General features: G+C 40.8%; 1 protein-coding gene across 2 annotated transcripts in view; it reads right to left on the bottom strand.

The window, feature by feature from the left end:
• The window catches only part of MNAT1 (MNAT1 component of CDK activating kinase), a 147,273-nt gene that overhangs the window by 95,271 nt on the left and 37,973 nt on the right, over positions 1-14,029 (bottom strand). For both annotated transcript variants that reach the window (XM_058655611.1, XM_058655612.1), the window contains exons 3-4: positions 9,138-9,211; positions 779-882 (exon numbers count right to left, since the gene is read on the bottom strand). In XM_058655611.1, coding sequence (XP_058511594.1) covers positions 779-882; positions 9,138-9,211 — 178 coding nt within the window. The remainder of the gene's footprint in view (positions 1-778; positions 883-9,137; positions 9,212-14,029) is intronic.

The following is a 14,029-nucleotide window of genomic DNA, read 5'->3' on the forward strand; positions in this document are numbered from 1 at the left end:
GCTAGGATTGGACAGGCTAAATCCAATAATCAGGGACTTTACCTCGGTCTTTTATTTGGTTAACAGGGACCCAAATACTTTGACCATCTTCAGTTGCTTTTCCCAGGTCATCAGTAGGGAGCTGGATGGGAAGTGTAGCATCTGGAAATTGAACTGGCTGGTGCCCATATGGGATGACAATGGTGCAGGAGACAGCTTAACCCATCATGCTACAGCCCACTATGGCACCATGCTGGCCCCTCAAAATTACTTTCATATGTAATGATGCTTCTATTTAAATGAAATGAAAGGACAACCAGAACAGAAACTAAATTAGCTGCTGTATTTACTCTGATTTAAGCATGTCTTCATCTTAATTTACATGAATAATGTCTTTGCTTTCTTTATCTCCCACTTGGAAGATCCAGCAACTTTTGTGTAGGTTCTCTACTCCCCCGTTAAATGAGAAATAAATTAATGTCCTAGAAAAAAATGAATTTCTATTATTTTTATGACCACTGTCCAAGTGTACACTTAGCAGGGAAATACACAGTATTAACAATCACCTACCTTTAGGAACCACTTTGTTAGGATAGCACAGAGGAACATAATGCTATAAAAGCTATCTAGCTATAGTGCCATGTGCATGCCTAGCTACATTTCTAATTAATATGTTCCGACCTAAATTTCAGCTAATCCTTCATAAATGAAACTCATTCTAAAGAAAGCTTTTTCTAAAAAATTATCACATGAAAACATTTGCTTCTACTATAAAAGAAGAAAATATTTAGCAACCAACCAGTTTTAGCTTATTTTTCTGAATGACATCTTTGTTTTCCTTTTGGTACTTCTCCATTTTCTTTTTGGTGTTGTCCAAATCCACATTGTTGGTTAAGTTGAATACTGCATCAGAAGGGAAACAATGCCATCAAATACAATTTAAATGTAAATCTTGAATAGACATCCCAACCGAATAGTCACCACAATGCTTTCTTTCTTGTGTGATTGCCACTCCCTACGCCATTTTTGTATTCCTTAATTTACTACCTAATTTACGCTTGCTCTAGCTATAACAACCATGCTTTTTTGAGGTCAATGTAAAGACAGACTTCCACACAAATGCAATGCCTATATGATAAGAACACCACAGACCACCTAACACTTGTGTTTGCCATAATCATATTAATTTTTTATTGACCTCACTTTAAACCACATGCAGTATTCCTCATATTTTTAAGTTAATAAAGCAACTCTGGGACCTACCACACTGGTCAGAATTCACACAGAAAACAGTTTGTGCTCCAGAAAATTAAAAAAGACCCAAAAGAATTTTTTAAGATCATATATTTGTAGAATTCGTATCAAACAAAAAGATTTTATTCTCATTCTAGTGGTCTCCAACAACATGACTCGGCATAAACTGACAGCAAAAACTTGACGTAACTACTTCAACAGAAAATACTGCCAAGTGTTCAATAAGTGAGAACTTTCTTTTAATAATTCCAACTCAAAACAATGTGAATTACAAATGCTACATTCCTTTCTAAGTTTACATAAATGAGCCAAAATGTTACTGTCCTACTGGTGTGATGGACTCTTATGAGGGACAGGCATCCAGCAGTGGGGCACTTCATACTGGTGGCAGCTTTCTGTTCCCAAGCATCCCAGGAGACAGCAGGGGGACTGCTCAGTAGCTGGGGCCCTACACCCAGCTGAGAGACTGCGTTGAGTTCTTAGCTCTTCCAGGCTTAGGTCTAGTCCAACTCTCAACTGTGTGGGTATATGGAGAATGCACCAGCACATGGATGAACTCTAATAAACAAAATGTTTTAGAAGTTTTAAATAAACTCACATTATGGCGTATAACCTCATTACTGTATCCGTTACAGTCTTAATCAGCTATGAAGACTCCATTTCATTCTCCACTTTATTTTTCCTCCTTACTTACCAATGCTTTTGGCTTCTTGCCCTAAGAACAATACAGATCTACCCTAAGGAACTCTGCTGTATCCTCTATAGCTTCTACAGACTCCTTCTCCAACTCAGCCTTTCCTTTAGGCAACAGTCATCTCAAATAGTTCCTAGACTTGCTGTGATGAAAGCCTGTAAGAGCCCAAAAGCAATACTGTAATACTAAAAGACAACTGCCTGCTCTGTCGAGTAAGGACGTTAAATAGACTCAAAGCACTGATGAGATTCATGATCTGGCATTTTAAAATGAAATTTTATTTCAAAGGTAGAAAGACAGAGGCACGCACAGACACGGATGGAGGTATCTCCTATCTGCTGGTTCACTCCGCAGATGCCTCCAACAGCAACGGTTGGACGAGGCCAAAGGCAGGAGTAGAACTCAGTCTGAGTCTCTCATACAAAAGGCAGGAACCCAAACACACCTGCTGCCTCCCAGGATGCGCATCAGCAGGAAGCTGGACTGGACAACTGAGGCAAGATCTAAAATGAGCACTGCATCTGACATGCAGCAGGGGTTCCAAAACAGGAACATGCGTCACAAAGACATCTGTGACACACTAGTCACTAAGGGGACTTGCCTGCCTTTGCCACTACTCACAACTTACCCCTTCTATTCCACAGCTCATCCTCTGGGCCAGCAAATCTGAACGTCCACAAGCTCAACACCTAGTTGCTCCAAACAGTGTAACTTGCCTCTCATTTCTTTGAGTTAACGACTTCTCATACTCTTCCTGAAGAATAGTTCTATATAGCAAACATCTATGAAGGATGCCCAATAAGCACCTAATTACTTCACCTAAATCTACCAACATCAGGAGATGGCTACCACATTACTTGCATTTTATGTTTAAGATTAAACATATCAATTTGTCTAGGGCATACAGCTAACATGTAGGGACAAGGATTTTAACACAGGCTACCTGATTCAACAACCTGGCTTCCATCATGCTGGTTATGTGTGCCTCACGATGCCTGAAAAGAGCTGTTAGCCCAGCCATCCTCTCAGCTTGCAGCCCACACTTCCTAATCTCTATACCTTCAATCAAACTTCTCCCTGTACTCACAGGGCTTATCTTTGTACCAGGTTCTACCTGGGTCTAACCCACCCTTCTATACCCAAGTTAATCACAAGCTCTTCTTTATTAACTTCAGTTGCAATTACAATCCTCATCCCTGAATGTGCACAATAATATTATCTTATGACAAGCTACATGTGGTATGTAGCTTCTTTAAACATTATGGAATTACTTTGAATGCACAAATTTTACTTGAACTATCAGAATGTTCCTGGAGGAAACAGTTTATGTAAAACACCCTTATTATTACTACTATTCTACTTCATTCCTATCAGAATAGCAAAATTCAATCACAATAACAAATACTGGTAAGGAATAAGATTTTCATACACTGCTGTTGAGAATGCAAATATCAGTCATTTCAGTAATTTTTTTTAATTTATTTTAGTTTTTCATTGGAAAGTCAGATATACAGATAGGAGGAGAGAGAGAGAGGAAGATCTTTCGTCTGTTGGTTCACTTCCGAAGCGGCCACAACAGCTAGAGCTGAGCCAATCCAAAGCCAGGAACTAGGAGTTCTTCTGGGTCTCCCACGTGGGTGCAGGGTCCCAAGGCACTGGGCTGTTCTTCACTGCTTTCCCAGGCCACAGGTAGGGAGCAGGATGGGAAGTGGGGCCACCAGAATTGGAACCTGCACCCATATGGGATCCCAATGCGAGCAAGGTGAGGAATTTAACCACTAGGCTAACATGCTGGGCCCAGTAATTTTCTAAAAAATTAAATCTGTTCTACCATAGAATCTAGCAATCAAGCTCCTAGGTATTGACCAAATGTGATAAAGAAAATTATATCTACTTAAAAGCCTGTAGATGAATGGTTATATTTATTCTTAATTGTTAATATATGGCAGTAACTAAGATATCCTTCAGTGTGTCAATGTATAAATTGTAACAGATCCAGGTAATGGAATATTATTTTTAAAATTAATATAAAATGAAAGGAGCCAGCATAGTGTGTAGTACGCTAATTCTCTACCTGTAGGATCAGCATCCCATCATATCCCAGCTGCTCCACTTCCCATCCCAAGCTCCCTGCTTGTGGCCTGGGAAACCAGTAGGATGACCCAAAACCTTGGGACCCTGCACCTGCGTAGGAGACCTGGGGGAAGCTCCTGGCTCCTGGCTTTGGATCGGCACAACTCTGGCTGTTGAGGCCATCTAGTGAGTGAATGAGTAGATGGAAGACCTTTCTCTCTGCCTCTCCTTTTGTCTGTAAATCTGCCTTTCCAATAAAAATAAATAAATCCACCAAAAAGGGGGGGGGGGGTAAACTTAGATCCTAAATGAAATTGATCTGTTTATATACAATTTCTACTTCATGATTATCTACAAATTTATGACAAATTACAATAACAGTAAAACAACCAAACTGCCTATTTCATTTTTTTAGAAAGCAAAGGTAATAACAACATGATACATTCAAACATAATCACAGATGAAATAAACACCCTCCTTTAAAAGAAGGGAGAAAAAATCATGAAAGTGAATTATTATTTTTAAAGTTTTTCAGATGAAGCAAGTCTTGCTCATGTCACAAGGAATCAGGTTGAAATAACAGCCTTGAAGGGGGAAAAAAAAAAAAGAAGCTAATTTTTTTACAGCAACTGTTTGACCCTTTATCTACCTCCTGGGTTAGTTCAGATGTTGACCTGCCTTTAGTGAGGTCAATTAAACGCAAACAAAAAATCTATTGTATTTTTTGAAAGATTTCATGCTCTTTAAGTGCCATTTTAGAGTGTTCTTGACATTTAAAGCCCTTAGGACTTTCTCACCCTTCTAAAATAAGTATTCCCTGCACCAAAAGAATAATCTGTTTATTATGAAACAAGAACAAAGCTTGAGATAATCCCTGGGAGCAAAATGAACGAGAAATTTTACATGTAGACTGTCATAATCACAGAAAAGAGCTCATCGTTAATGCCATAAAAATGTGGATTTGCATGTGTGACCCTTCCATTGTAAAACCTTGGAGATCATTATGCAAAATCATCGTTTTTATATTTACAATGTTAAAGGACTCGTGATGACTTTTATACAACAAAATGCTCATAAATTATGAATTCTCAAACTCATACACATCCTCTCACTCTAGATGCAGGCATCTTCAATAGTGCCCCTCTACCTACAAAGTGGAGCCTGGAATTGGTGAATCGCCCTCAAACCACAGTTCTAAGCACACTTCCCCGGCCTATCTTCTCTCCCCCACAGCACACCGTGCCCACACCCAGACCACCAGCCACTCTTTCAACCCACCAATTTCATGGGTTCTGACAGTGCGAAAAACCAAAGTTTAAAATTTGGCTCCATTATTTACTGGTAATGTGATCTTGGGGACAATACATAATTTTTCTATAACTCTTCTCCACACGAAAAACAGGGATAGAAATGTCTGTCACAGAGCTATACAGATTACCGATTCATGGATCTATAACTCATTCTGGTATTTAGTATTGTCTATTACTTTCTATTTTTTGATTAATAAAGTATGTTAATATAATCTCAGAAACTCCTTGAAAAGAATAAAGTCACAAAGCAGACAATTATTGAAGCAGAGAGCTGAATTGGAAGTAGAGCACGCAGGACTCAAACCAGCACCCATATGGAATGCCAATATTGCAGGCAATGGTTTAACCCACTAAACCACAATACCAGTGGTCCTCCACCCTCGCTGAGTCATCTTATACAGGCAACCCTTTCAAGTGTACTACCTTCCAAGGGCATACTATAATAATCTAAACCCACTGGGTCATACCTCTAACTGTCATAATTAGATAAGGTCTCCACCCTTAACCCATTAACATAAAGCATTCAGGACCAAGCCCAAATGTAAGTCTTTGGCAATATCCAAACTATTATCCAAACTATAACACCCACCAAGAGTTCCTTTTCTTAACATTCTCCATAAAATCAGCCATTCTAAAAGGTGCAGGTTATATGGCATTGTGATCCCAATGTGCATTTTCCTGATGTTGAGTCCCAATGAGGACAATTCCATAACCATGTTCACTATCTGTAAATCTTTATTTGACAAATGTCCATTCAAGTTCGTAGCCCATCTTTCAATTAGGTTATTTCTTCCTATTGAGTTGAGTTTATTACATATTTTGGAAACTAACTCCTTATAAAATGAATGATTTGCAAATATTTTCTCCTACTTTGTGTTCTCACTTTATTGTTTCTTACTCTGCAAAAGTTTTTGCTTCAGGCCTGGCGCAGTAGCCTAGTGGCTAAAGTCCTCACTTTGAATGTGCCAGGATCCCAGATGGGCGCCAGTTCTAATTCCTGCTGCTCCACTTCCCACCCAGCTCCCTGCTAGTGGCCTGGGAACATAGTCGAGGACGGCCAAAGCCTTGGGACCCTGCACCTGCATGAGAGAACGTGGAAGAAGCTCCTGGCTCCTGGCTCCTGGCTTCGGATCAGCTTAGTTCTGGCCACTGCAGCTACTTGGGAAGTGAATCAACAGACAAAAGACGTCCTCTCTGTCTCTCCTCCTCTCTATATATCTCACCTTCCCATAAAAAATTAAATAAATATTTTTAAAGGTTTTATTTAAAAAATTAAATTTTTGCTTCTCATAATTCTTGACAACCTGGTTAGGCTTATTGCTTATGGTGTTACACACTCCTTCACCCAGGCCGCTTCTTTTGCAAGCCTTACATTGATTCTTTTCCCATGTTCTATCCACCTGTAAAGGACGACTTGCTGATTCTCAAAAATGCCCAATATCTTCATTATCTCTATACCAAAATTCCGCTATTTTGTTAAAAACATTCTTCTACCCCTTTTCTACCAGGTAAATGTCTCTTCATTTACCATTTCAGATCAAACCGAAATATCACCTGTTCTCGGAACTTCACCAATTCTAACCTTTACTTCCCAATGCAAAGTGCCCTATTTGTATACCAATAGCATCTTACAAGTGATTTCAGTATTTACCACATTCAACTAAAAACTGAGGCCCGGAGCGATAGCCTAATGGTTAAAGTCCTCGCCTTGCACGCTTCCGGGATCCCATATGGGCGCTGGTTCTAATCCCGGCAGCTCCACTTCCCATCCTGCTCCCTGCTTGTGGCCTGGGAAAGCAGCCAAGGAAGGCCCAAGGCCTTGGGACCCTGCAACCGCATGGGAGACCCGGAAGAGCTCCTGGCTTCAGATTGGCTCAGCTCTCCAGCCATTGCGGCTGCTTGGGGAGTGAACCATCGGATGGAAGATCTTCCTCTCTGTCTCTCCTCCTCTCTGTATATTCACATTTCAATAAAAATAAATAAATCTTAAAAAATAATAACAATAAGTAATCATATATTTCCACTTTAGTTGACCTCAGTCTATATCTTAACATTCATATTTTGCCAATTCTACCTTTTTATCATTCAAAATCTGTAACCACTCATGGCTACCAAAAGTAAATGCAAAGCACTGTGAGTACCATTAAAAGGCAAACGCAGTGGCTCTAAGGCACAGCCAGTTCCTAGAAAACTTCTAAATTATGTTCTGCATCTGTTTTGCCATGGTGCTACAATCAAGTTTAGACATTCTAGAAAAGTTTTGATAGCAACCAAATAAAAAGATTTTCTGGATTGTCTCCAAAAAGAAATTAGAATATTCAGAGCCCAGCACAATGGCATAGTGGCTAAACCCTACACTTGCACAGGCTAGGATTTCATATTTGCACCAGTTAGTCCTAGCTGCTCCACTTCCCATCCAGCTCCTGCTGTGGCCTGGGAAAGCAGCAGAGGATGGTCCAAAACCTTTGAACCCTGCACCCATGGCAGAGACCCAGAAGAAGCTCCTGGCTTCACATCAGCTCAGTTTCGGCTATTGTGGCCACTTGGGAATGAGCCAACAAATGGAGGATCTTTTTCTATCTCTCCTTTTCTCTATAAATCTGCCTTTCCAATAAAATAAAATAATAATAATAATAATATTTTTTAAAAATCAGAATATTCAATCCGAGAAATCTGAACTTTCTGAAACCTTACCACAAACAGCCTAAAGAATAACCAATTTTATTATGTTCATATTTCCAGAATAGATATTGTGGCTATAGCTACCTATCAACTTTGAGTTAACAACAAAAATGATGACTGGTCCTCAGAGTTTCATTCTAATTTCGTGGTCTATAACTTCTATGTAATTTCAAAACCTGTACTTCATAATAATTACGGCAACTTTTTAAAAGAGTATTAACAGTTTAATTGACATGCAACAACTTTCCACCCTTTTTAATGTCTACAAAGCTTCATTTAAAAGAATTGAAACTGCCCATGTTGACGCAGGCATGCTTTTGACTAATCACATCAGAAAATACTCCGCTCAGATTAACCTCTAACTCTAGAATAACGCTAAAAGATTGTTACTTCACTAATCAGCTCCTTCAAAGTAGTTTCAAACTGCTGTACCCATAATATCAAAAATTATTATAAGCAACATATGCCTTTAGTTACTCTGGATAAAGACTGAACAACTTCGATTTTAGCAATCGGGGACCAACATCACTGCATATTACATTAAGCCTCTGCCTGCAATGCTGGCATCCCCTATGGACACTGACTGGAATCCTAGCTGCTCCACTTTCAATGCAGCTCCCTACTGGAAAAACAGTGGAAGAAGGCCCAAGTCCTTGGGCTCCTGCATAGACGTGAGAGGCCTCGGAAGTTCGAAGCTTCTGCCTCAAAGCAGCCCAGTTCTGGCTACTGAGGCCATCAGGAGAGTGAACCAACTTAAAGATCTCCCTCTCTGTAAATCTGCCACTCGAAACATAAATAAAAATTAAAAAAATAAAATAAAAAGCCCTGGATGTTCTTTTTCCTCCTTGAATTCCAATAAAATTAACTTACAGATTATGCTTACAAATCTAGCCACCCTTGCAGTTAAAGTGTTACTGACGATACTAACCGTAGTTCTGGAAAAACAAACCAATACTTAGGTATGTTCTTTACTGGGACACTTCTTCCACTTTGACAAACACAGTTCAAGTGCAGAGGAATTTATTTAGGTAAGCAACTGCTAGCTCAACGAAGGCTATTAACAAGCTTTTATGCAAGATGTTCTACTGGCCATCCAAAAAAAAAGCACAAATGTCATGGACTAGCACAGTAAATTAAGCACATACCAATTTCCTCCACTTCTTCAAGGAAATCATTGTATTCTCTTAGACTAGGAAAGTCTTCTTCCCTTTTATTGTATCTTTAAGAGAAGAAAAATATCAACTGATTACATGTCATTGATTTGGAAATTTCATTTTGCTTATTCCTTAATTCACACCCAATACAAAAACGACTGTTTTTTTTTTCATATGAAAGATTATTTTCTCAACACAATGTTTATAGTTAGATCAACAATTCTCTTCTTTTTTTATAAAAATTTTTATTAAAAAATAAGATATACAGAGAAGAGAGACAGAGAGGAAGATCATCCACCTGTTGACCCACTCCCCAAGTGGCCCCAATGGTGAGAACTGAGTCAGTCATTCTGAAGCCAGGAGCCAGGAGGCCTCTCCAGGTCCCCCACATGGGTGCAGGGTCCCAAGGCTTTGGGCCATCCACGACTACTTTCCCAGATCATAAGCTGGGAGTTGGATGGGAAGCAGGGCCGCCAGGATTAGAACCACTGTCCATATGGGATCCTGGAGTGTCCAAGGCAAGGACTTTAGCCACCAGACTACCATGCCAGGCCCAACAATGCTGTTCTTAAACTCCTATGACTGTCCTTAAGTGTAGGTGATCTCCAAAGTTTCACTGTAAGAGAAGGTTTACACAGCTAAGAGAAAAAGCAGGTAACAGCTGGTAGGCATGCTGGACCTGGTTAATCCAAATTTGTGTTAACTATACCAGTGTGCTACCATAGTTGCCTACTCTATTTTTTTATTTTGTTTTGTTATTTTTTTTAAAGATTTATTTATTTTATTACAAAGTCAGATATACAGAGAGGAGAGACAGAGAGGAAGATCTTCCATCCGATGTTACACTCCCCAAGTGAGCTGCAACGGGCCGATGCGCGCCGATCCAAAGCTGGGAACCAGGAACCTCTTCCGGGTCTCCCACGCGGGTGCAGGGTCCCAAAGCATTGGGCCGTCCTCAACTGCTTTCCCAGGCCACAAGCAGGGAGCTGGATGGGAAGTGGAGCTGCTGGGATTAGAACCGGCGCCCATATGGGATCCCGGTGCGCGTTGAAGGCGAGGACTTTAGCCGCTAGGCCACGTGGCCGGGCCCTTGTTTTGTTATTTTTAAGGTATGTTGGGGGAAGACACTGGCACACCAAGAGACAGGCACTGGGGACCCACACGCATGTGTGTGTGCGGACCCTGGGTAGGCAGGCAAGGCCTCAGGTTGCCATAGCACACCATCAAAAGACTGGTCATGAGGGGCTGTGGATTGCTCAGGAAAACAGGTCTGGAGAGGTGGGGGGGAGGCAGGAGTGCTGAGCAAGAACATGACAGGTGAGGAGTGACTTCTGAGGGACTTTCACCAACCTGGCTACTGACCCTGGAGGCAAATGAGGGGGCTGAGACAATATGGTTTAGAGGAGGGAAACCAGGGGCCAAAGCAATACCACCGCCTAGGTGGGAGACCTGAGCTGGATTACTGTTATTAACTACCTCCTTCCGGAGCACACAGGAGTCAGGTTGAGGTCACCTCTGGCAAGGCTACTTTGGGGAACCCCCAAATGGACTACTGGTCTCAGAATTCCAACCACAGTAAAACACAGGAAATGTGGTCTGACGGTGAAGCACATGTGTCAGAACTGGGTCTCCATGGTTGCTAAGGCATGTGTGATGGACAACATGCACAGATGCTCATGCGGGACATGACAATCAGTTCACTGAGGCCTGCAGAGGACATCTAGTACCATGAAGGGCAGAACAAACTGGACAGCTCTCCCAGACAAGCATCTGTGCGAATCAAGACACTAAGGTAGATTACGTCAGTCAGTGGACCTTGGGAGGATTCCCTCAAGCATGGAGCAACTACAAACCAGAACTATCAAAACCACTTGAGCAGTATCGTCAGAACATGCTCCACATCAGGGACCCACATTAAGATGACATCAGGTAGCCTTCCCCATTCCTGGGTACTGATGCAGTTGGGTTGCTGGGAGCAGCCCTCCCCTCTTCTCTCTCCACTTTCTCCAAATATAGAAAGAAAAAGTGAGACTGGAGACAGTTATCTCATCCACCCTCCTCCATTCCTCAACCCTCCCTACCCTAATTGGTTGGTCCACATGGGGATGCATTCTTCTCAACTATGTAAACATCATCAAAAATAAAATGAATGTGTTATTTAAATAAATATTTTAAAACCACAAAAATTCTTATAACTGCAAAGAATCAGAAGAGAAATAGTATATAAAACACTTCTATAACTAAAGCAGAGAATCAACCTGGTGGAATAGGGTAAGGACAAGTTTAAACCAGCCAGCAGATGAAGAACCGCACCAGTGGCACATCAGGCACCACCCTGCACAGTGTGGCAAAGGCTGTGAGACGAGAGGGACAACAGTGAACTGCACATGCGCTCAACTGCGAGCCAACTCACTTTCACTGCAGTGCATTTCACTAGTCCCACAGGGAAACTAATACCAAATTTGGCATCCTAGGGGACAAAGTAGTTCCAGGTGATCCTCAGACCTAATGGCCAGCAGGTTCTGGCAAGATCAGCACCACCAACAACATAGTTATTTAGGACATCTGGTGTCTCCCCTGATCCTGGGAACTCCTCAAACTGGAAGTGGGAAAAAGGTTGTACAGACAATGGTGCAAACACAACCTGGGTTCACAGGAGAGCAGTGGTGAGCCAGAAGTGAGGCTATGGAGACTGTGGTAAAAGCCTAACGTAAGAGCCCAGATCTGAAACTTGCTGGAGGGAGTGGCACAAGTGACTGCAAACAAAGACCTATGTACCAACGACAATAAGTAAAATCAAATTAGCCCTGTGAGTGACAGAGCTTAGAAACCTACCCTAAGGAGAAGAATCTACTAACCAGATGCTCATGGGACACATGACTACAGTTCATGATTCACTTCCCAAGTGAGCCGCAATGGCCGGTGTTGCGCCAATCCCTAGCCAGGAGCCAGGAACCTCCTCCAGGTCTCCCATGCAGGTGCAGGGTCCCAAAACATTGGGCCGTCCTCGACTGCTTTCCCAGGTCACAAGCAGGCAGCTGGATGGGAAGCAGGGCCACCAGGATTAAAACCAGTGCCCATATGGGATTCCCACACACGCAAGGTGAGGACTTTAGTCGCTAGCCCACAGCTCCGGCCCGGTTATAAAGTTATCAACAAGAAGCTCATGCAGGAATTAAAAGAATATGTCACACAGGAAAGGGCAACAGTGAAACAAAACCAAGCAGAATTATTAGAAAAGAACACAATGGAGCAATTAAAATTCAGTGGCAAGTCTCATTTCTAAAATGAATGAGGCAGAAGAAAGAATCTCAGATTTGGAAGATATTTCCTGTCACCAGGGAGAAACAAAAAGCTGGAAGCAGAGCTGGATCAAGCTAAAAAAAAGTATTCAAAAATTAAAGGACACTACTGAAAGGCCAAATATAAGTTAAGGCAATTCCACAAGGCACAGAAAGAGAAGCTGTGTTTAAAAATGTGTTCAATGAAATACTAGACGAAAACTTCCCTAATCTGGACAAAGAATTGGGAAACAACATTCAGAGGGAGCACAGAACTCCCAATAGGATTGATTAGAAGTGATCTTTACCACAACACATGAATATCAAGCTCTCTTCAATCGACCATTAGGAAAAGATACTTAAATGTGCACAGGAAAAAAAATCAGTTGACATATAGAGGAATGGCAATTAAATTCACAGCTGATCTCTCACAGGAAATCTTACAGGCCAGAAGAGAATGGAGCGACATATCCCAGATTCTAAAAGCAAAAAACTGTCAGCCCAGAATCATACCCAACAAAGCTTTGTCTTTGAAAATGAAATTCTTCCACAGTAAAGAAAAGCCCAAAGAATATGCCTCTTCCAGACCTGCCCTACAAATGATACTTCAAGATGCTTCTTTGACAGAGAAAAGGCTTAGCATCCACCAGAACCAAAGACAAACATGAAGAACATCCCAGTAAAATCACAATCTAGAAGACTAAATCAAACAATGAACAATCCATTAGTAAAATGACAGGACCAAATTACCACCTACTCATATTACCCTTGAATGTTAATAAATGTTAATAAATGGCTTAAACATCATCAATTATTAGACTGGATCAAAAAACACAATTCATCTATCTGTTGCCTATAGGAGATATATCTCACCAACAAAGATCAGTGGAAACTGTATTTCATGGATTTTGATGTTTTTGTTTCTATTTTCATTTCTTCAAACAGCTTTTTCTCTCATTAAATTCTTCACTGACTCATACCTTATACAGTAGTATAATTTTCTTCAAGAAGGATCTTGTTTTTCATTTCTTCAGTAATACATGGGTCATTTTGTAGCATTTTTTTAATCTCATGGTGTTGTGAATTTCTTTTTTTTCTTCCGGTTGTTGATTTTGTATTGTGGTTTTTCATTTAAGGGGATGCACAGTAACTGTGCAATGGAGACTATCATATCCAGATGTGAGGATACAACACAGTATGCATCTCTACTTCCAGATCAAAGATGAACTTTCAATGCAACTGTTCAACATATCTTGATAATTGAATGCTGGATTCTCTGCCATTGCCCATGATGATGGACTTACGACTGTTAATGAAGAACTATACTATTGTAATAATACAGGGGAAATCACATAGAAGGGGCAGGAGAAGGGCATTTGTGGAGGGGATAAAGGAAAGCCCAGAGCCCATGGAACTATATATCATAAAATAATAATAATAATAATAAAGAAAAATAGCTTAAGGAGAACAAATGTAGGAGATTTCAAGGATTGCAAAGTAAGCTTAAAGAGGTGACTCCTGGGAAAATGTGATACTATTTACTTTCTGGATTCACTAATTTTCAAAAACTCAAAATCAAAATTTCACCAAATTTATTAACAA

The sequence above is a fragment of the Ochotona princeps genome, chromosome 26, assembly GCF_030435755.1.
Source record: "Ochotona princeps isolate mOchPri1 chromosome 26, mOchPri1.hap1, whole genome shotgun sequence".
Taxonomy (NCBI): Eukaryota; Metazoa; Chordata; class Mammalia; order Lagomorpha; family Ochotonidae; genus Ochotona; species Ochotona princeps.